This window comes from Hypomesus nipponensis, chromosome 8 (genome assembly GCF_054491055.1).
Source record: "Hypomesus nipponensis isolate SF chromosome 8, ASM5449105v1, whole genome shotgun sequence".
Classification (NCBI taxonomy): Eukaryota; Metazoa; Chordata; class Actinopteri; order Osmeriformes; family Osmeridae; genus Hypomesus; species Hypomesus nipponensis.
The window spans coordinates 12,002,833-12,026,300 of record NC_140368.1 but is presented as its reverse complement, the minus strand read 5'-3'; the positions used below and the strand labels follow the sequence as shown (position 1 = coordinate 12,026,300).

Below are 23,468 nucleotides of genomic sequence, written 5' to 3'. Positions count from 1 at the left end.
TGTCATCTGACAAGCACACACACATATTTACAAACACACACACACACACACATACAGAAGGTACACACAGGCATGCACGCACCCACACTCACACAATTGCACACGTGTGCACACTGTCGTGCACATGTCCAACTTGCACACCCAGTCACACTCCAAGGGGCATACAAGCTCTCCACCGCCCCTCTCCCCCCCCCCCCCCCCAAGTCCAATCAACACCTTGTCGCAGACCCCCCCCACCCCCCCGCCTCCCCCCTCTCGCCACCCACAGAAATACACTGTAACAGCCACTCACTAGCAGTTTGGCAGAACTTTGTGGGTGAAGGAGAGGGGAGTTGCTAATAATAGCAGCCCCCCTCTTCCCCTCCCCCCCTCCCCCCCCCCCCCCCCAATGGCACATGTTCACGTCAGGTGCGTGTTGACCCTGAGGGATTCCCGCTGAGTAGGTGCGTGAGTGTGAATATGTTTGCTCGGTTTGTACATAGCAGCTTGGTGGCAGAAAGGTGGTAATTGCTTAGACCTTTTTGCCAGGGAAACTGACGCATAATGAGAGTGTAAACTTGAGGATGCGGGTTTCTATGCCGTGTGTATGTGTGTGTGTGTGTGTATCTGTGTGTAAGAGGTGCTCTGGAAACAAATCAATAAGAGCTGAGCTGGCGTCACGCACTGTAACACAAACATGCCCTTAACATGTTCTAAATCCACCACACACATGACCCAGGCACGACGGATACAATCTCGTGACCCAGACCAACACGTGTCACATGTTCGGTGTGTATGACACCATGTTTCTCACTGGCCAAATAAATCATCTGAAGAATGCCAAAACACGAAATACACATACACACACAAAAACGTCAAATAAAAGTATTGAACGATTTGTCAAGTTGGTGGCATTACTTTGTGGGGTTGACGACGACAGTCCTGTTTGTATTTCAGTGAGAATGTGAGCTGTGTGTTTTATTGATGAGTCCAAACATATGGATGTGTGAAGCGGCCCAGCTCTGCATTCGTACGCTGTTTGTTTATACTGCTCTAATCTCCTCTTCTCTTATCACTTCTTGTGAAAGCCCCGAGGCAAACCATCTCTCGCTACACTGCCGTAGGAAGTGATTAACAGTTGTCAGTGAATAGCACACACACACATACGCAAAGGAACATACACTCTCTCACACACACACACACACACACACACACACACACACACACACACACACACACACACACACACACACACACACACACACATACAAGACTTGTAGATGTTCTCATTAGCCTAGACTTCAAAGCAAATTCTCTGACACACTGTCTCAAACCAACTCATCATTGACCCACACGTCCTCTCTCACATGAACATGCACCGCACCCTTCTCCCCCTCTCTCTCTCTCTCTCTCTCTCTCTCTCTCTCTCTCTCTCTCTCTCTCTCTCTCTCTCTGTCTCTGTCTCTGTCTCTGTCTCTGTCTCTCTATCTCTCTCTCTCTCTCTCTCTCTCTCTCTCTCTCTCTCTCTCTCTCTCCCTCCCTCCCTCCCTCCCTCCCTCCCTCTCTCTCTATCCCCCTGAAAACACACACACACACACACAGTGGACGCTTCAGGGTCTACTCAGTTGTGTATGTATCATGGGCTGGTGTTTCCTCTGATAGATAAATGTGCATGCACACCGTCCTTATTATCTTGGTTTCACATCCCTTCGAATGTCGACTCTCCCTGCCCTCAGATTCCCCGTCTTTTGTTGTTCCTTTACTTACCTCTCTCCCCTCCCCCCATCTCTCTCTCTCACTTTCTCTCTCACTCTCTCCTCTCTCTCTCTCTCTCTCTCTCTCTCTCTCTCTCTCTCTCTCTCTCTCTCTCTCTCTCTCTCTCTCTCTCTCCCATCCCCCTCTCTCCTTGTATGCTTGATTCTACTGTCCTGTCCTCTACTATCCTGTCCTAATCCTACTATCCTGTACATTTCACACTCTGTCTGCCTACACTCCAAACACTATGATCTGTTCTCCACAAAGCAGGGATGATGACGGTAGAGAGATGTCAGAGGTGGCGATGGGGTCATATGGAGGACGGAGGATGTTGAGGATGAGGCTGAGGTAGAGGCTGATGTTGAGGATGATGTGGGGGGCTGGGGCTGGTGTGAGGCCGGCCCCCAGTGAAGCCCGCCCTCTGTCTCTGTGCATCTGTCAGCAGTCACAACGTTCACTCAGTTGATATACTCTGAGATGACAGGACCCGGAGGCTCCACGACAACACACACACACACACACTCACACACACAGGTACACACATGATTGAGGGCACACACAGGCACACGTGCACACCCACGCAGGTACACGTAAACATGCACGCACACTCACTCACACGCACCCGCACGCACACGCAAACACTACCACGCTCACAGCGATGGTTAGGAACATTCACACCTTTCATCAAAGCAAATGCAATTCCTGTTTTGTGAAGCACTTAAAGTAAGAGAAACTGGCTGGTGGCTTGAATACAGATACAGGTCTGGAACCTTAAGGAACATTTCAGATCTGCCTCGCAGTTTACTGACAGACCAGTCTGGTCATGAAAGCTAATACTAAACACGGGGAGACAGAGAGAGGGTGTAACCCCACAGTGTGGTAGTACGTGTGTGTCTGTGTGTGTGTGTGACAGTGTGTGTGCCATGTCTAACCTTCTTGTAAAGGGAGCGTAGATCTCTGTACTGCCACATGCTGCTGAGGACTTGGGAGGCTGCTTTCACCACCTTCGCTGAGTGTCTGAGAGAGAGAAAGAGAGAGAGACAGAGAGCGAGAGAGAGAAAGAGACAGAGAGCGAGAGAGAGAAAGAGAGAGAGACAGAGAGCGAGAGAGAGTGAGAGAGACAGAGAGCGAGATAGGCAGAAATGGAGAGATAAAGGGAGAGACATTAATAAACATTGGCAAGAAAACAGCAAATCCCTATAAATATCCCGGCATTTGCTTCACAACGTGTTACCAGGGGAAGTTTCAGACTGTAACTTCATGCTGGAGTTACTCGTCTGACTTATGAGTTTACCGCATAACTGTCTCCAGGGTATTTCTTTCAGGAGAATAATAGTCCACTAAATGTGAACTATACTATAAAAAGCTATACTATCCCACTGTGTACTGTGTGTACTTTTACTAGATAACCAGTATGACATTAACTGCACATGAGATATTCTCTCTGGCTCCTGCTTTACAAGTGCCAGGACTTTAGCACAAGAGGAGGAGCCTAGGGCCCCATTAGCCCTGGACACCTCCTTAAGCTAAGCTAATCACTTCCTCTGGCCACTTCAGAGAGAACAGCTGGCTTGAAGATCGCAGATAATGTAAGTGAGCTCCGTGTGGATGACCCCGTTCGTACTGGCGTTTCTGGCTTCAGACGGACCATTTGAGTACAGATGGTTTGCGTGGAGAGAGAGCACACAAGGTCAAGCACTCACCCTGGGAACAATTCTGAAGAATTGTGTTCATTGATGTGGACACAGATGTAACAGTCGAACTGAATAGGATAGTATACATGTCACTTCAGTATATCTAATAAGTATAGATCAGGTATGGACTGATCAGGTCTGGATTGTACAAGAGGAGAAATGGAAAGCTTGGTCCTCCATGAATGGTTTGACGTGAATACTCTGAGCCAGGTTCTCGTCCCTGCTCGGAAACAGGACGTGTTTCTCTCAGCAGTGCGTTTGAGCACCGAGGACGACCCTTCGACAAGCCCAGCTACCACAGCGCCATGCTGACAACATGATGCATCCCTGCAGAGAGCACGCTCTGGGAGTGGGCTCGGATCTGATCTGGGTTCAGTTTCCTGCGAGTCCCTGAGGACTGTGAGCAAACCCCAGGCTGACCCCGGGCCAGCGTGTCAGAGGGACCTCTCCTCGTTGACCCCGTCATCCCTCACTGTCATGTTAACCACGGCCGTTTCCCAGAATCCCCTGCTCCAGACTCCGCGGCAATACATCAGCTAACAACCCCCCCGTCTCTCTCCTCCCCCCCCCCCCCCATATGTCTGATAACAGCTCGGTGTCATAGCAACTTCTGACCTGCTGGTTGCCATGACGTTCGGAACACCCAGCTCAATCTCCCATGGCGACAGCCGGGTCTGTTTTACTGGCATCTTGACAGTGTTCAGTGCTTCTCGGTTCAGTGAGCTTGGAGTTATGACACCATGTGTTTCCCACATAAATGAGGCACGCCTCTATATTTCCTGTTCCTGTCTGAAGATGCGGTCTGCCCGGCACCTCTTCTGCATCCACAACACCCATCTGTCTATAGAGCTCTTTCAACACCAACCACAGCTTCAACTTTCTTTTTCTCTCAATTGGAATTGCCTTTGTTGTGTGCGTGTATGAGGATGTGTGTTTGTGAGGGTGTGTGTTTGTGAGGGTGTGTGTTTGTGAGGGTGTGTGTGCGTGCGTGAGAGTTTGTGTACATTTGTGGCCTCGCTTGAGTTTGCTCCCGTCTTCTTAAATGTCTTCTTTGATGATGTACAAAGCGTGCTCGTTCCTCAGCTCGCCACTGGGCGTGTGCGTGCGTGCACGTGTGTGTACACGTGCGCGCGTGCGTCTTCGTGTGAGCGCGTGTCTGTGTGTGTGTCCGTGTGTATGCGTGTCTGTGTGTGTCCGTGTGTGTGCATGCGCGGGGGGGGGGGGTGAGAGTGTGTCAACATGTGGTTGCCGCCCTCCTCACTTGTCTCCTTTGCTGCGGGCGATGCCGATGAGCTTCTCGATGCCCCCGGCGTCGCGCAGGGCCTTGGCGTTCTCCATGTTCTTGGTGATGACCTCGTGCAGCGCGCAGCACACGGCCGTCACCGTGTCGTCGGACATGGTCTTGCCGGCCGGCGTGACGCCGCCCGCGCTGCTGCTGCTGCCTGGCAACCGGTGGACCAGGTCCCTCATGGCATACTTACCTGACGGGGGAGAGGGAGAAAGGAAAATAAGAAAGACAGAAAGAAAGAATGAAAGAATGAAAGAATGAAAGAAAGAAAGAAAGAAAGAAAGAAAGAAAGAAAGAAAGAAAGAAAGAAAGAAAGAAAGAAAGAAAGAAAGAAAGAAAGAGAAGAAAAGAGAAGAACATTGTAAAATGTGGGTTTGTGAGACACGTCAATGAACACATTTGGTGTTCGGGGTATCACCAACGCAATAAACCTTAAACCCAACAGCTAACAACCTACGTTCTGAATCAATATTCTTGGCAACTCTGCAGAATCTATAAATTGGGTGCAGACACTCTCTCTCTCTCTCTCTCTCTCTCTCTCTCACTCACACACACACACACACACACACATGCACACACACACACACACACACACACAGGTTCTGTGCTGAATCCAATAGGAGGTGACTCATGTGATATTTGGAATAAAAGACAAACGTGCAGAAGAAAGGAAATGAACGAAGCAATCTGACATTAAAAAGAATGGAGAGAACGAGAGAATGGAGGGAGGGAGGAGAGGAGTGATTAAGAAGAGAAGAAGCTGTCACTATGTGAAGCCCGACACAACGGAACAAAAGCTCATCAAGGAGGAAAGAACAAGAGAGAGAGAGAGAGAGAGAGAGAGAGAGAGAGAGAGAGAGAGAGAGAGAGATAGAGAGAGAGAGAGAGGGAGAGGGAGGAAAACAAAATGGCAACATGGGGACGAAGAGAGACAGACAGAGAGAAGTAGAGAAAAAAGTAGGACAGGCTAAGGGATGGGGAGGAAGAGAGAGAGAGAGAGAGAGAAAGAGCATCATACAGAGAGAAAGAGAACGGTCGAGAGAGTGTGCGTGAGAGCAAGAACAAACGCAGCACCATGCAACTTGTCTTCCAGACGAGCAGGGGATGTTCAAGCACTCGATCTGAAGGAGTCTGTGTGCATCAGGAACACCGACACAGCAGGAACACTATGGCCGTCTAAACCACCGCATGGCACCTCAATGAATCTTCACGAGCATTTATGACTGCTGTCATTAAGTGTCATTGGGTCAATGTCACTTTTTCATGCAAAGTTGACATTGTTTGGGATGTCTTCATCAATGCAACTTGACATGAACCAAAACAACATAACCTGTCAACGTCTTTGTTTGACAGGTCATCCCAAAATCCAAAATAAAGTTGTTTTAGGTCCATAGCAGGACTTAAAGCCCAGAGACCCACTAGCACTAGGACCACGGAACAGATCAACCTATCCAAAGGTACATGTCTGCAGTTTAAACCAGTCTTGTGTATGGGATTCACAAATTCACATCTATTGGGAACGGCAATCGGTAGTTGCTCAGTGGAAGAGCATTTTACTGCAAATCCAGAGGTCTTCGAAGTCAAATCCTCCCGTATTTTGCTTTGCATGGAAGTGTCTGCTAAATGAATCCCTTATTATGATTATTGATGAGCTATGCTGGGTTGTTAGGCTATCTGAAATATTCTGAGAGATTAGTGTTTCATCCTGGGACTGAACAGGACCATATTCACCAGGAGCTGTTTATCCTGTGAAAGTTCACCTGAACATATTCCCAGGATTCTTCCTCCCAGAGTCACTCCAGCTTCCCCTCATCCTTCTCCTCTGAAATCCCCTTCATGTGCTGGGGAACACAGCTAATCTGAGGCTGCAACGCTACCAACACACTTAGCCCACCTGCGACACACCACAGCCTGTAACACACACACACTTGCACTCATGTCTGTCTGCACAGCAGAGACACACAGACATCCGCGCAAACAGCACACACACGCATTGGCAGGGAACGTGCATTTGCGCGGCTGGCACGCGCGCACACGCGTCTCACAGAGCCGTCTCCGAGTGCGCCGCGCGTCAAAATAGAAGCGTTAATTGCAGCTGTCTTATCTGGCCCTCCCAGCCTCTAAAGAGGCTGAACTACGATTCCTGGAGGTTCAGGGAAAACAACACTAAGTCTGCTCGTGTAACTGGATTCCATCCGACTGAGGAGGAGAAGGATTTCGCCGGGAAGGATGAGGGTGGGTCCTGGACGGAGAGGAGAAGGTGATAAGGCGATTAGCAGTCGTGTCTCTCCATCCCTCTGAAGCTCCCGGGACAGCAAAGCTCTCTGCCGTTCCCCGTCTCTCCTCCGTCCTGACCAGGTGAGACCGGAGGGGAGGGGCGCGCGGCACTACTGACACGAAGCCAGGGACTTGTGATACTGCGTGTGGAATTTGCCACTCCTCCGTAGCACGCTTTGCAGCTTGGCCCGAATGCGGCTGCTAGATTTGTTCCCTGCTACCAAGAAATGGGACCGTCTGTCTCCGTTCTTGGCCTCCCCGGTTACCAGTTAAACATAGGATGGACTTTGAGGTACTGTCACTTGCTTGTAGGGCATGACATAGATTGGCTCCACCGTATGTTTCAGATCTCCTTACCCCGTGTCACTGTTCCTGGCCCTTTAGATCCTCAGACCGTCGCCTCGTAGCCATTCCACAGTCTCAGATGTGAACACAAGTCTTCTCAGCTGTGGCCCCGAGACTGTGGAAGAAGCTGCCCATGGTTATGAGGTCATCTCCCACCACTGAGACATGGAACTTTCGTCTTGAAACGTATTTTCTTTCAAGTCGGTTTAGGGTCACGTGGGCTTGACTGCACTGTTTGTTTCCTGTTTTCATTGATGACATTTGAATGTGGCGTGTCCTATCTGATGGGTACACTTTGTACAGCACTTTGGTCAGCATTGATTGCTTTTTAATGTACTTTGGAAATCAAATGGACTTGACTTGGCTTGTGTGATGTGGATGGAATTATGACACCACCAGGGGGCAGGAGAGAGTGAGAGAGGGTGGTGGGAGGGGGGAGATAAAGGTGTGGGGGGGGAGAAAGTGATTAGGCGTGTGTGACAAGCTGACAGACAGACAGACAGACAGACAGACAGACAGAGAGAGAGAGAGAGAGAGAGAGAGAGAGAGAGAGAGAAAGAGAGTGAGAGAGAGAGAGAGAGAGAGAGAGAGAGAGAGAGAGAGAGAGAGAGTGAGAGAGAGAGAGAGAGAGAGAGAGACGCAACTACTCTCACCCAGTGATGAAAAACTAATGCAATCTGAAAAGCCATAATTCCACTGAATCCCAGGTCTAAGGCGATGTAGGTTATTTTTAGCCATGCTAATAGCACACCTTGTTAGGGCTGCCACAGCGCTTGGCTCTAATCTGCTGGGGAAAGCTGCATGACTGACGGCATGACACACACTCATACAAGGCTGGCTAATGTGACTTGGCAACCATCTCCACGGCCTTTCCATGGCGATACCAGGTCTGTCTGTACGCAGGAGTGACTGTGTGCACACACAAATACACATGTGCACAAATACACACACATATGTTTGCAAATGCGCATGCAGACATGCATTCTCATACTCAAGACTATGTGTGTCACTGGTGTGTGTCTTCTGTGTGTGTGTCTCCTGTGTGTGTGTCTCTCCTGTGTGTGTGTGTCTCTCCTGTGTGTCTCTCGCCTGTGTGTGTATCTACTGTGTGTGTCTCTCCTGTGTGTGTGTCTCTCCTGTGTGTGTCTCGCTTGTGTGTGTGTGTCTCGCCTGTGTGTCTCGCCTGTGTGTCTCGCCTGTGTGTCTCGCCTGTGTGTGTCTCTCCTGTGTGTGTGTGTCTCTCCTGTGTGTCTCTCGCCTGTGTGTGTATCTCCTGTGTGTGTGTGTCTCTCCTGTGTGTCTCTCGCCTGTGTGTGTGTGTATCTACTGTGTGTATCTCCTGTGTGTGTGTGTCTCTCCTGTGTGTCTCTCGCCTGTGTGTCTCTCCTGTGTGTCTCTCCTGTGTGTCTCTCCTGTGTGTATCTACTGTGTGTGTGTCCGGTATGTGTAAAGAGTGCTGGATGTCTGGTTGCGTGTGATCACTTACACAGGAGAGATACATTTGATGAGTGATTCCATTTTAAAGAGGCCCATTACACTCTAGAATGGAGTAATTTGATTGTTTACAGACAGGGAGCAGTGTGTCTTGTTGAAGGAGATTGGAGCTACAGTAAGATTTCTCAGATCAGAAAAACCTTTGTGGCTGCAGAGCAGAACATCTTAACACTGGGGTCGCCAGGAGTCCAGGAGCCCCTTCACAGCACGGCCGCTCAACAGAATTTCACAGTTTTGTTCAAAACAACCTAAAAAGAGGAGAGAGTATTCCTTCTGATGTGTATGTATTACCTTACGCTTTAGAACCCTCCAGATCTCAGTCTTTTACTTCTGAGACATGTTTCAGAAAAGTAATGGACGACTAGGCATGTAGCATTCATTCAACCATTTGTATTTGTTGTATTTGATGTTTTAGGGAGTCAAGTGGCTGAGCGGTGGGGAATCGGTCTAGTAATCTGAAGGTCGCCAGTTCGATTCCTGGCTGAGCCAAATGACGTTGTGTCCTTGGGCAAGGCACTTCACCCTGGGGGCAATGTCCCTGTACTTTCTGTAAGTCGCTCTGGATAAGAGCGTCTGCTTAATGACTAAATGTAAATTTGTCATTTGAACTTGTGAGTAATGTACTTTGCACATACCTATGCACACATGAAAGCACAAATATATCTATATAAATATATCCCTCCATATAAATACAGGGACAAATGATTTCACTGTAAGCAGTCATTAGGATACAGTTATATTCTAACCTTGCCTAAGGCTCAACTGGCTACCTCTTCCCGTGTGACTAATCAACGGCTTTTACCACCCTAGACCACCAGGGGCGCTTGTGCACAACCAACCAGGTTAAACAGCTCAACTCAAGGCAAGTTTGCTTTGATTTCCCGTCATTTCACTGTAAGCAGTCCAACACACTGACACACAGGGCAACAGCATGTGGTGCCTCTCATTCCCACGGTGCAAAATACTTTAACTAATCAAATGAGAAAATAAATTATGAAATACATTTACAACGAATAATTGATTTGTTATGTGTTTTTTTAATAAATCAATAGTAGAAATTACAAATGGATATGTAAGTGGCGTCAGTTGGCTGAGCGGTTAGGGATTCAAGCGAGTAATCAGAAGGTTGCCTGTTCAAGTCTCAGCTATGCCAAATGACGTTGTGTCCTGGGGCAAGGCATTTCACCCGACTTGCCTCGGGGGAATGTGCCTGTACTTACGATAAGTCGCTCTGGATAAGAGCGTCTGCTAAATGACGTAATATACATTGAGATGTGTCAGTCTAACTAATGATAGTAAAACAGACCTATATTTCTACACTTCTCAAATGCATCCTCAACAAGACCCCAAAAAATGATTGTAAAATGGATGGGTAAAGTATCACTCTGGTAAAGGTGCCCCTTGGTTATCCAAATATGGGTCTTTATTGAACTAGTCTCCACCTAAAATGATCTTTTCCTCAACGCTTAGGCGGATAATTCCTGAGACTGTGGAAAATTCGGGGACGTCAAAGATGAGACAAAGTGATTTCAAGAGGTTCGGAATGGAGGTAAATTGGAAAACCGCCACAGTGAAGCTTCTGTTATTAAACGATTGCGTTCAGAGTGGCGGATTTCATACCATACCTGAAATAACTCTCTTTCACTCCCGCTCTCTCCCTCGCTCTCCCTGTCTCTCTCTCTCTCCACCCCCTGCCCTCTCTCCCCTCCACTCTCTCTCCCCCTCTTCCTCACTCTCTCTCCCCTCTCTCTCTCCACCCCCGCTCCCTCTCTACCCTCCACTCCCTCCTCCTCTCTCCCTCTCTCTATCCACCCCTCCACTCCCTCTCCCCCTCTCCCTCTCTCTCTCTCTCTCTCTCTCTCTCTCTCTCTCTCTCTCTCTCTCTCTCTCTCTCTCTCTCTCTCTCTCTCTCTCTCGCTGGCTGCCTTTGATGTCTCTGGGTGACAGAGGAGAGATAAGCTCTTTGCCGGGATATCTTCGTCAGCGAGGGCTTGTGTGACTTCATTAAAGTCTTCTCCCCCTACGAGGGTGCCCACATGAAAGTAAGCAGAGCTGGCAGGCTGGCTGGCATCGCCACCTGACTGATAAACACGCACCCAGAACAAGGGATCACAGCAGGTCACGCCAGCCCCACGCCACAACACATGGGGCCGATGCAACCAAACAGACAGCCAACTGGCTTTTCTATCAGGGCTCATTATCTGGACAACCCCACAAATACAGGCCATAAAATACCATGGATGCTAGTTTGAAAGGGATTGTTTGTTGTGGAGGACGGTGATGTCATCACTAGTGGCGACTGAAGGTGTCGATGGGATGCAGGTGGGAGATTCTCTATCAAGCTGTGGAACTACATCTACCATGATGGACTGGGGTGGGCCTACCGATCTGAACACTGTTGCGTCTGTCTGACATTGTAAACAGATTTGCAACACAACACGTCGGTTACGCCTTCAAGCCAAGGCAAAACTGAAAACACTTTATTCTGGCATGTGTCATTGCAGACACACGCAGTGGGAATGAAATGTGTGCGTGTGTGTGTGCGTTTCTGTGTGTGCTTGGTTGTCTGCACATGTGTGTATTTGTGTGTGCCTGTGTGTCTGTGGGTTTCTACGTGTGTGTTTGGGTGTGAGTCTGTGTTTGGGTGAATGTGTTTTGGAGTGTCTCTCGTTAGACCCTATGTCTCTAGCTGTGTCCTGAGGTACCCTCATCCCAAGTGTGTGGGTGTGTGTGTGTGTCGCATGTGCGTGTGTGTGTGACTCCTCTGCACACACTCTCATTCTGTAATTAGTGCCCTCCCTGCAGCACCATCTATCTGTTTCCGCAGCAACGCTCCTGAGCAGCGATGTCATCATGGCGGGACGCTGCAGCGAGTGGCGACGAGGCAGGATGAGCTCATGTCTGTCATCTGGGAGGCTGGGAGGCTGAGTGGGTGAAGCTGGGAGGCTAGGACTAGGACTGGGAGGCTGGGGGATAGGGGGTTGAGAGGATGAGGGGCTGGGGCTGGAGAGAGGAGAGCACAGAAGATGAGCGTATTCTCTATCACCGTCGACTACAGAAAGCTCCAGAACATCCGTCATGGTAAAACCATGAGCTGGGTTAGTTGTCTCCACACTGGTGATATGTAAGAATGATATATGTGTGCTACTCCCTCTAAAAAAGCTGCAGAGAGACCCTACACTGCTAGCTTGGCACGCACCCCCCCCCAATTCATGTGTGTCAAATTACCATCCATAAGTACATTTTGAAAAATTGCACTGACTCTTATTGTAACGTAAAAATGGGATTCATTCAGCGCTTGGCTATACATTATGTAAATCGGACTGTATGAATACCAAGGGAGGTGAAATCAAGAGAAAGACATTCAATTCTGACAAACGAGCCGAGCCGAGGATGTGAACACCCTACCAAATCACATTACGGTCTGCCATCACATGAAAGCATTTGGGTAGGCCCCTAACACCGTCTCAGCTCGGCTCTCTCTTTCGGTCTCTCTCCCCCTCCTCCCTCTCTCCTTCCTACTTCTCCCACTCCTCCTTCCCTCTCCCCTCTCCTCTCTCTTGCCCTAACTCGCTCTACCCTCCTCCCTTTCCTTGTTCTCTTCATTCTCTGAATTAAAAATACACCACTTTCCCACCCCATGATGATAACGCAAGACAAGCCAGATTGCCGGCACAAAGAATAGGAGTTTGTTGTCTAGAAGACCCCATGTTTATCCAATGTCAGTGGTCCATGTCCACGTTAGCAACAGAAGCTAGCTATCCTGTAATCCCCTAAATGAGATGAACCTCGATTGCACTCAAAAGGAACGTCCCGTTACTATCTTGCTAATATGCGAATAATGGGCCATTTTAATGGGGGTTTGAAGACATTGTAAGTGACTTCCAGACAAAAACCCTCGGATTTCTAAGAGATAACAGTCGTCCTGCTCTTCCCTTCCTCTTCACCCCTCCAGCAGTCTCCCTCATCCTCCTCTCTATCTCTCTCTCCTTCTCTCTCTCTCTCTTTTGGGCTCTCTTTTCTCTGTTGTTCAATAACAATGACGCTGCTGGGCAACAGCACAACCTGTGCTAAACCATGTTGTACAGCTCCTGAATAAGTTAGGGGTGTATTCAAACAAAACCGTTCAACAAATTGGAATAGATTTTCTCGTGAGTTTGCCCGGTGATTACATTATTCAGTCCAGTCTCTGTTCCTCTCTCTCTCTCTCTCTCTCTCTCTCTCTCTCTCTCTCTCTCTCTCTCTCCCTCTCTCTCTCCTTCTCTCTCTGTTCCCTCTCTCTATCTCTCTCTCCTTTTCTGTCATTGTCGCATGGGAATATAGAGAGAGTGTCAGGAGAATGCAGCGACAGGCAGCTATCCAGGCTGTTGCACACACTACATGTAGATCCTACATAGCACATGCTGCATCGAGAACATGCCACATACAATATCCCACTGACGTATTCTACATGTGGAACATACTACACTACCAGGGCTGTCACCAGCGTGGTCGTTGTCAACATGTGGTGAAGCCCTTATGCCATCAGTGGTCTCCCCCACCCCCTCTGTTGGCAAATTAGTCCTCTCTGCCCGATCCTGGCAACAGCTGTGTGTGTGTGTGTGTGTGTGTGGAGGGGGGTGGGGGGTGGGGGGGGTGGGGGTTTGCTCTCAGGGGCTCCCATACCCTCCAGCCTGTGACAGGGGGAGCGGGGTTGCTATAGAAACGCCAGAGCCTAGCAGGAAACAGGGATCATCAGAGAGATACCAGTAGATCGATGGTGTCACACACACACACACAGACGCAAAGTTACTCACATATAAACGCTGTCACACAGCAGTCAAAGCGGGGATCTACACAAACTTGTGTGCAACCAAATAATAAAAACACACACACACACATTTGATGTGTTTTTACATTTTCGGCATTTAGAAGATGCTTTTCTCCAAACCCACGTGCAAACAATGCATACACAAACACCCACACACACAAACACCCACACACACAGACACAGTCTCTCTCTCTGCCGAGGGGAACTAATGTGCCAGGTGTAACGGGATTGGCAGTTAAGTTATTAGTTGAGAGTTCCAGTCACAAGTCGTGTGTGTGGAACTTGTATTTGTCTGCTTTGATCTGCTTGGCTCGCAGACACACTGACACTGTCTGCCCTGCGATCACTCATTTATAATGATGACGGGAGGCTAGCATACAGCAATACACAGGGGCTTCACTAACCCACATCTCTCTCTCTCTCTCTCTCTCTCTCTCTCTCTCTCTCTCTCTCTCTCTCTCTCTCTCACACACACCTCCCACAGTCTCACACCCCTGGAAATCACACACACCATCCAACCACACACACAGCCAGGAAGCACACACCCAGAACACCCATACACCGTCCCCCCCCACACCCCCCCTTCCCTGCTACCCCCCCCCCCTCCTCCTTCCCCTGAAACACTCACCTATCAGCTCCTTGTTCCTGACGTCCAGGGCCATGTTCCTGAGGGCGGTGGCCACGGCGCACACCACGCGGTCGTTGTCGATCCTCAGCAACTCCACCAGGATGGGCAGGCCCTTCTCCTTACGCACCGCCGCACGGATGTACACCGACCACTAGGGGGCAGGGGGAACAGTTAAGGGGACGGACGGACCCAGAGGAATGTGTCGTGGGCCTGGGGGACAGGGGGAAGAGACTGAGGGAGGGGACCAGAGGGGAACCACGGAAGAAAACCGTCCCCCGTCACCCCCGGGGTTTACATGAGGGACAGGAGGGGACGTGGCTGACCGACAGAGCCTGGGGACAGGCTGGGGGACTGGCTGGGTGACGAGCAGAGGACAGGCTGTGTAACCCTAACCCAAGCCGGGCCCAGCAGACAGAGTGAGACTGTGGGCAGCCTGGCTGCAGATCTCAACTGGGCTTGGCAGGGCCGGATGACTAACAGCTCTCAGATAGGAAGTGTTCAATATAACAGCTTGCAGGTCAGTGGACCCAAGGCGGATTAGGAATCTCATAACCTTTTTCTGCTCTCCGGACAAGGGCATATTCACACACATGCATATGTTTCCATGAATATGCACATATACATATTGTATCACAAGAATACACACTACACACACACAGACACTGTGTGTGCGTGTGTGTGTGTGTGTCCTCAGTATTGATCCAGACAGCTTTTATAGAAGCATTAGACTGCACTCTCTTTGTCCTGGCCAGACAGGCAGCTAGACAGACAGACAGACAGACAGACAGACTGGTGTTGAAGGAGAGTGCTTACTTTAAGTCAAGAAACAATGATTTCTGAAAAAACTGGAAATGTAATTTTCTAGAGAACACCTGCCCCCCTCTCTCTCTCTCTCTCTCTCTCTCTCTCTCTCTCTCTCTCTCTCTCTCTCTCTCTCTCTCTCTCTCTCTCTCTCTGTCTCTCTCTCTCTCTCTCTCTGTCTCTCTCTCTCTGTCTGTCTCTCTCTCTCTCTCTCTCTCTCTCTCTCTCTCTCTCTCTGTCTCTCTCTCTCTCTCTCTCTCTCTCTCTCTCTCTCTCTCTCTCTCTCTCTCTCTCTCTCTGTCTCTATCTCTCTTTCCCTGTCCTCTCTCTTCATACAGCCCTCTCTTTGTCCCATTCTATCCTTTCACTGCCTCATCCTTGAATACAATGAAAGTAGCAGAAACCTTTTACACTTCAAAATATTGAACCCACATACAGTAATACAGAAATCAGATGCGTGAACTGGCACAATGCGCCACACACCCGCACACACACACACACACACTCCGGGGTGGGGGGGGTACCTTCCAGCTGCCCGCTGCCAGGTTCTGCAGGGCCCCCGCCGCCCCTTCCAGGGTGTCTGGGTTGGAGCACTCGGACAGCAGGGTGAGGTAGGGCTTGACGATGGAGGGGTGCCACAGCATCTGCACCCCTTTGGGGGGCTCCGCCGCGTCCGGGAGGGGGCCCACGCCGTCCCACTGTGGGGGGAAATGGGGGGAGAGATAAGAGAGTCCAAATCAAAATGCATGCGCGCCCCGCTTGAAGGCACTCGCACGTAAGGTGGGGGGGCGTGGCTAGCCTGTGGCGGGAGGAAAAAAGAGGGAGAGGGAGAGGGAGAGGGAGAGGGAGAGGGAGAGGGAGAGAGAGAGAGAGAGAGAGAGAGAGAGAGAGAGAGAGAGAGAGAGAAAAGGAAGAGGCGGACAACGAAAGAGAGAGGAGACAGACGGAGAGCGAGGACAGGAGTAAGTGGGCGTGACCCACTTTTGAACCTGAACATTAACCTCCCGCATCCAGAGGGAGACAGAGAGACATCGAGAGAGACGGGGGTAGGAGCGAGCGAGCGAGTGAAGGAGTGAGAGGAGGAGGGCGGGAGCTAGGGGACTCCACTCGTCCTTCCTGTCTCCCTCTCTCCCCTCCCTTCATCGCTCGCCTTTCAGTGTGTCACTCCAGTACAGAGATTCAAACCTTTTTCGGACATGACTTCCACATACACTGTGCCCAACCATCTTCACCACCAGTCACACACGCTCTCACTTTCAATCACTCTCTCTCTTGCTCTCATCACTACAAACTACATTATACCCCCTGAGTGTGCGTGCGTGCGTGTGTGTGTGTGTGTGTGTGTGCATGCTATAGATAGACGCATGTTGTCTTTGATCTGACAATCAAAGGATTAACGTTCCATGTTCTCAGGTGAGTGCAGTCCTAACACACACACAACACACACTCGGTATATTTAGAATGTTGTGTTCCTTTGGAGGCCTTGGATGAAGCCTTCCCTGATTGTTCTCACAGTGGTGAAAACTGTAGGGAATTTTCTTTTTTGTATTTGGGAAGTCAGGAAGCAAGGCAAATGAATAACATCCACAGGCGATGGCCTGAGGCTGGGAGCAAAATAGAAGCCCACACAAACACACGCACACAAACACACACATACACACACACACACACACACATACTCACAAACACACTCACACACATACACACACAAGAAACATCAGAGTAAATATATTTTGGCTCCCCCCTCTCCTCCTCCTTGTCTTTCTTCTTTTCTCATAAATGATAAGCAATGTTTGGGTTAAGTTATAGAAAGGAAGATAGAAATAGTGACAGAAGAGAGATAAACAGGGAGGGAGAGAGATGAGGAGAAAGATAGAGGAGAGAGAAAGAGAGAAAGAGAGAGAGACAGAGACTGAAAGACGAACTGAGGGTGAGAGAATGTGAAGCTGGGCAGAATCCTTTTCCAGTCAATTAAATACATTTAAACTCCAGAAAGAGTTCCAGCCCACACCCCAGCTGTCTGCTTCTGAATAAATGACACAGCACAGTTATGCTAGCTCGGGCCTGCCCACCAACCCCCAGTCTCTCAGTCCTCAATCTGATACCACCAGGCCATGCACTGTGTGTGTGTGCGTGCGTGTGTGACTCATGAGAAACGGCTGTTAAACTTAGACCTGCTGCCACCGATGTATTTATCTCACAGCGCCAGAATGCGGATCTGAAAGGGGACACGGATTGGGTGAGAGCTGGTCAATTATATACACCGTTTGATCTGATTGGAGCGCAGCTTGCCAATTAGTGGATAACTGCCCTTGAGAGGTGGGGCTTTTGGAGCAGGGAGTGAGGACAAGATGAAAGAGTATTTTTTGAGCAGAAGGAGAGAAGAAAGTGCTTCCGAGCATAGACTTAATAAACAAGTGGTAGATTTGAAACAGCTCTCGGTGAATCATCACCCTTTCATTATTTGTTGAGCCATCCCTGAATGTCAGATGAAAGCTGACTGCCCCGACCCCTGCAGCGAGACAGATGACGGTCTCGCTGCTGTACGAGCTGATTACTGTTTGTCTGTGAGTGTGTGTGTGTGTGTGAGTGAGAGAGAGAATGAGAGACGGAAGCTACGAAAGACACACAACCACATCGTAGGCGTGTGTAACTGCCGGAGTTGTCCATGCTCCACACACACACACACACACACACACACACTACCTGGTCGGCCCCTTTCTTTTTCTTCTTCTTCTTCCCCCAGCAGCTGGAGGTCTCTCCGTCCCGGCCGTTGGAGTCACAGAGGAGGCCGTCCAGCTCCTCGCTGCCGCCCTGCTGGCCGTGGGCTGTCTCTGCAGCCAGCCGGTACGACAGGTTCCTCAGGATACACACACTGTTCTCTATGGTCTGCACAGAGACACACACACGCCGGTTAGAGGACGGGTGGTGGGGGAGGGGGGGGTCTTCTCATTTGGTCATGAGAAAAAGAGAGAGCGCGAGCAAGGGGGACAGAGAGAGAGAGAGAGAGAGAGAGAGAGAGAGAGAGAGAGAGAGAGAGAGAGAGAGAGAGAGAGAGAGAGAGAGAGAGAGAGAGTGAGAGAGAGAGAGAGAGAGAGCACAGATGAGATAGAGGGAGGGTAGGGACAGAGAGATGTTGTAGTGCCAGAGAATGAAACTTGGAGGCAGAGACAGAGGGACTGTGCAAAGTTACACTCAGGCTAATTCTGTCAGCTCTGACTTTCAAATGAGATTAAAATAAATTCTGTTAAATGAGGACAAATGACAGAGCCCTGAGAGTCATATCACAGTCCATTTAACATGGAGCTCTGAGAATACATTTATGGCAGTGTCTGTATGTGTAAGTGTGTGTGCATGTGAGTGTGTGTGGGCCTAAATTAGAAAGGGGTGTGTGAGAGGAATATAGACAGTAATCTACCTGGAAATAACAAGCATAGATCATCAATCATGGCTAGGCGCTGGATGTCTGAGAGATCTCTTACACAAACAAAGATAATGACCGTAATTGAACAAATGACAGCACAAGCCGCATCCTCTGTCATCGCTCTCAGAGTAAACACATTGAATCAGAAGGGAGCGTGGGTGGGTTCCTCCAGGTAAACAAGGATGTCCTGGTGAAGCGGGGATGGGAGAGGAGGGGACAGGACAAGGAAGGACATGAGGGGACAGGATATACATCATAGCTCTCCCAAAAGAATGGATCAAAAACAAGGGAACAAGAGCGATTGAGAGAAAATATGAAAGAAAATTCCTCTGATACCGTGTGACACAATGGAACTTTTCACTGTGTTGATGCCGCAATGGCTATTGGCCTTGATGCCTGCCAATCAATCCTCATTACCGTAGCAATGGCATTCCCCTCTTATAATTGGGAAAGAAAGTGAGAGGGGGCGGGCAGTTAGATTGTGATTAAGGAATGTTTTTTAGAGCCTGAACAACCTTGAAGAGGAAAGCCATCCACAAAGCTGTTTATCCACTGTTTGAGTGGACTCCTGTGGTTTTTTGTGAAGCGTTCAAAGACACACACACACACACACACCTTGCTGTCTATCTCATTGCTGCCCAGGGCAGTCTGGATGACGTAGAGGAGGGCGTCCGTCAGTCCATCACACTCCCGCATCCTCCTCCTGGCCTCTTCCCCAGCCGAACTCACGTTCCTAGAACACACACACAGACACACACACACACACACACATGCAGAATCAGATGGTTTCTCCTCCGTGCTCCCATCATTCTTCATGAGGCGCGTCATCTGAGCCAACTGTGGTGCCATGTCAGCACACATGCTGGTCCTCCCCCCCCCTCTCTCCCTTTCTCTCTCCCTCTCTCTCTCTCTCTCTCTCTCTCTCTCTCTCTCTCTCTCCCCCCTCCTTCCTTCTCTGTCTATCTCTCCCTCCACCTTCACCTTGCCCTCCCCTCTCTCCCTCTCCTTCCCTTTGTCTCCCTCCATCTTTCTTTCTCTCTCCACTTCCACCTCCTCATCCCATCTCTCTCCCACACACAGACAAGCAGGCAGGCAGACAGGCAGACAGAGAGACAGAGAGACAGAGAGACAGAGAGACAGAGAGACAGAGAGACAGACACACAGGGATGCAGAGGTGGTTACAGAGCGGACGGTGTGAGTCAGGCCCTTCTGTCATAGTGATGGGGAGATAAATCACAGAGGTACAAGCTGGGGCAGAGCTGCACATGTACCCCTCCTGTCACCGCCCCTGTCACTGCCCTGGCAAACGCTGAATGTGTGTGCGTGTATTTGCATGTGTATTTGTGTGTGTGGCTGTAAACCTCAATCTTTTTTTTCCTCAGCTTGCGTTTCCATCTACCATCTCCTTTCCTGATGGTCTTGCATGTTAATCTGCCTGCCTGCCTGCCTGCCTGCCTGCCTGCCTGCCTGCCTGCCTGCCTGCCTGCCTGCCTGCCTGTCTGTCTGTCTGTCTGTCTGTCTGTCTGTCTGTCTGCCTGTCTGTCTGTCTGTCTGCCTGTCTGTCTGTCTGTCCACCTGTCTGCTTGTCTGTCTGTCTGTCTGCCTGCCTGCCTGCCTGCCTGCCTGCCTGCCTGCCTGCCTGCCTGCCTGCCTGCCTGCCTGCCTGCCTGCCTGCCTGCCTGCCTGCCTGCCTGCCTGCCTGTCTGTCTGCCTGTATGTCTGTCTGTCTGTCTGTCTGTCTGTCTGTCTGTCTGTCTGTCTGTCTTCCTGTCTGTATGTCTGTCTGTCTGTCTGTCTGCCTGTCTTCCTGTCTGTCTGTCTGTCTGTCTGTCTGTCTGTCTGCCAAACACACACACATCCACAGGCAAACATGCATACTCAGGAAAATGTATACCCTTTCACACTTGGAGCTGGTTGGTGCGTGTTTGAGAGAGTGTTCCTGTGTGTGTGTGTGTGTGTGTGTGTGTGTGTGTGTGTGTGGAGGAGGCTGTTGGAGTCCCACCAGCACCTGTCTATGCGGCTAAACTCACAACCCGAACCACCCTTGTCCCTGATGTCCTCTAAACTTTCTAGTGCTAGTACTCAGCCAATACTGAACACAAGTTAGTCTCAGAGAAGCTTTATATTCTACTCTTTAGCAACCTTGGGTGAAACAAAAGGTGGAATTCAGTTCAAAATACGTTTTCTTTTGCTTTGCTGTGTGCTATGGTTGGTATGTTCAGCTATATCCAACTCTGAAAAGCAGAAAGCTCTCACAAACATTCCTGCATTATTCAGCTTTTTCAGAATGTGTTCTAAAGCTAAGAAAATGAGTTGACCTTCCTTTAAGTGCTGAGGCTGGAATTGGTTTGGTGGATGGCTTCGAAAAGCATGCCACTCTCATCTTAACAGTCACAACATTGATGCGAAAAACACACACACACACAAAGAATACTTCAAAATTATTTGTGATGCCGTAGACTCATGAAATGGAGGTGTTGCGAGCCATGTTGAATATTTGATAACTCGATACGCCCCAACCATGATGCAAATAAATAGCTCTGAGCGGGGTGTGAATAATACACAGAATTCTCAAACCCACTTAAACGCCATCTTGTGCTTCTAGAAACAGATATGGGAGAGGCGACAAAACACATGAATCCAGACTATCTATGACTCTGTCATCCAACAATGGCAGCGAGAGAAATGAGAGGATCGATTTTACTGGCTCGGAACATGCCAAAATTAAATTACAGGGGAGGAGAATATTCAGCGTGTGCATCAGCATAAGTGTGTGTCTGTGTGTGTCAGAGTGTGTGGGTGTCACATCTAAGGCACGGATCAGGATATGGTCGATCCCCTGGGAGCACGATGTGGTTTAGACACGAACGTTCGCACACACACACACACACATACACACACATACGCTATACACACAGATACAGTACGTACGCATGCTTATGTGCATATAAAAACACACACACACACACACACACACACACATACATATATATATATATACACACCTTCACGCACCTATGGAAAAACACACGCATAGCTGCACATACGTACACACACACACACACATACACACACACACACATACAGTCATTCAGTTCTTTTCTGGTGTCTATGTTTAAACGTCCGGGAGGGAAACAGGTCATTTCCATCACCTAATGAGCTATTAGCATTTATCGTTAGCTTCTCTCATTTATTATCTGTCACTCTCTATAAATTCCATCGAATCAATTACCCTACTTTGTCCTTTAATTACTTATTGAACACCTTGAGCACAAACCTGAATCAAGCAGAGTACTTAAAAGTTGATTGTGGTTTTTCTTTGTAGAAGTCATTGGACACCTTTTATCCTTACATCGATGTGGAGAGATGTAGTGTGTGGCTCTGTTTCAACTTAAAAACAAACAAAGAAATACTTCTTTTGTCGGAGGGATGAACGGATTTGCTACAGGAGCTGGAGCGACACCTTGTGCTGTCTAGCCAGCTGTTAGCTTGTTGTTGCTGTGTGTGATTGTGTCTGGAACCTGACTCTTCTCGTCTCCTCACCCCTCCTCCTCAGTTGGAACAGGGAATGACAGGCCACCTCTTCTACTAAGAGAACATGTTGGTGACAGATGGAACTTTTGTGCTGTCCAAGAAACTAAATGACCTTTGGGTTACTAAGACTCCAACAGCTGGTGTAATGTGTGTATATGTGTGTGTGTGTGTGTGTGTGTGTGTGTGTGTTTGTGACAAAACCAGTAACAGAAGTCAGTCATCAGACATTGCCGCAGCCAGGCCCCTTATTAGATGTTTTCTCTCTGTCTGTCTCTCTCTTTGTCTCTCACACTTTCTCTCTGTCTCTCACTTCCTCCCTCCCTCCCTCTGTACCCCCCCACTTCCCCTTCCTCTCTCTCTCTCTCCCTCCCTCTCTCCCTCCCTCTCTATCTCACTCTGTTTCTACCCCCCCTCTCTTTTCCTTCCATCTCTCCTTCTCTCTACTTCCCTCCCTCCCTCCCTCGTTTGGATTTCAACCAAAAGCTGCATGAAGCAACGGGCAGCTAACCCCTGCGTGGAGGGCTGGGTAACCCCTCGACGGGAGGCGTCATGTCTAAGATGAGACGAACGAGGTGTGTGGGTGTGATCTGGCTGAGCAGCCTATTAGAAGGCATATGGGCCCATCACACTCATTAGTGGCCTTATATCTTATTTGCATTTAGAAGGCCTCACACACCCTCACGCACACACCTGATGCCGTGCCACCAGTTCATTCCCATTACCATATGCATCTCCCTCCGTCAGCTGTGATTCAAGAGATTGATTCAGTTCTCCGCCCGCACTTTCCCTCAGGAACAGGCCCGCACGCCCGCACAGACACACACACACACGCGCACGCACTCGCCCTTATTCACACAAACGCACAGACAGATAAGGAGCTGAGGGATCTGGAATTGCTCTTGAGGCCGACGCACAACCCAGCCCGACGTCGTGCTGCACCTCTAACCCCCGAACAAGCACACTGAGAGGAAACCCCTCCAGCTCTCCACCTGTGTTCTCCCATCCTCCCTCTCTCTCTCTTTTGGCATCCCTCTCACTCCATTCCTCCCTTCCTCCCCCTCTTTCGTTGTCCCTCCCTCCCTCTCACTCCATCCACTCTCCCCACCTCATTTTCTCCCCTCTCTCTCTCTCTCTCTCTCTCTCTCTCTCTCTCTCTCTCTCTTTCTCTCTCTCTCTCTCAACCCTCTCCCTCGGCCCTCTCTAATCGTACTCCTGGCTGTCCGTACGCCCGCCTCAGTCTGGCCCGACCAACACGGTGACAGCATCATTTGTCAACCCCACCCCCCCAGGCCCCTCATCCCCCCAGCCCACCCCTCCCCAAACCCCTGAGAACTCTGTCCACAACATTACGCACCCCCCCCACACACCTCCCCCCCCCCCCCTACCCCCCAACACACACACACACCTCAACGGGGGTCAGCGGTCCCTAATCCCATCAA

At 49.7% G+C, this 23,468-nt stretch overlaps 1 protein-coding gene across 1 annotated transcript in view; it reads right to left on the bottom strand.

Annotated features, from left to right (window-relative positions):
- LOC146275196 (catenin delta-2-like) overlaps window positions 1-23,468 on the bottom strand; it is a 141,576-nt gene that overhangs the window by 6,918 nt on the left and 111,190 nt on the right. Inside the window, exons 16-21 of the mRNA XM_084702970.1 lie at window positions 19,111-19,228; window positions 17,778-17,960; window positions 15,596-15,769; window positions 14,271-14,421; window positions 4,690-4,909; window positions 2,667-2,751 (exon numbers count right to left, since the gene is read on the bottom strand). Coding sequence (XP_084559096.1) covers window positions 2,667-2,751; window positions 4,690-4,909; window positions 14,271-14,421; window positions 15,596-15,769; window positions 17,778-17,960; window positions 19,111-19,228 — 931 coding nt within the window. The remainder of the gene's footprint in view (window positions 1-2,666; window positions 2,752-4,689; window positions 4,910-14,270; window positions 14,422-15,595; window positions 15,770-17,777; window positions 17,961-19,110; window positions 19,229-23,468) is intronic.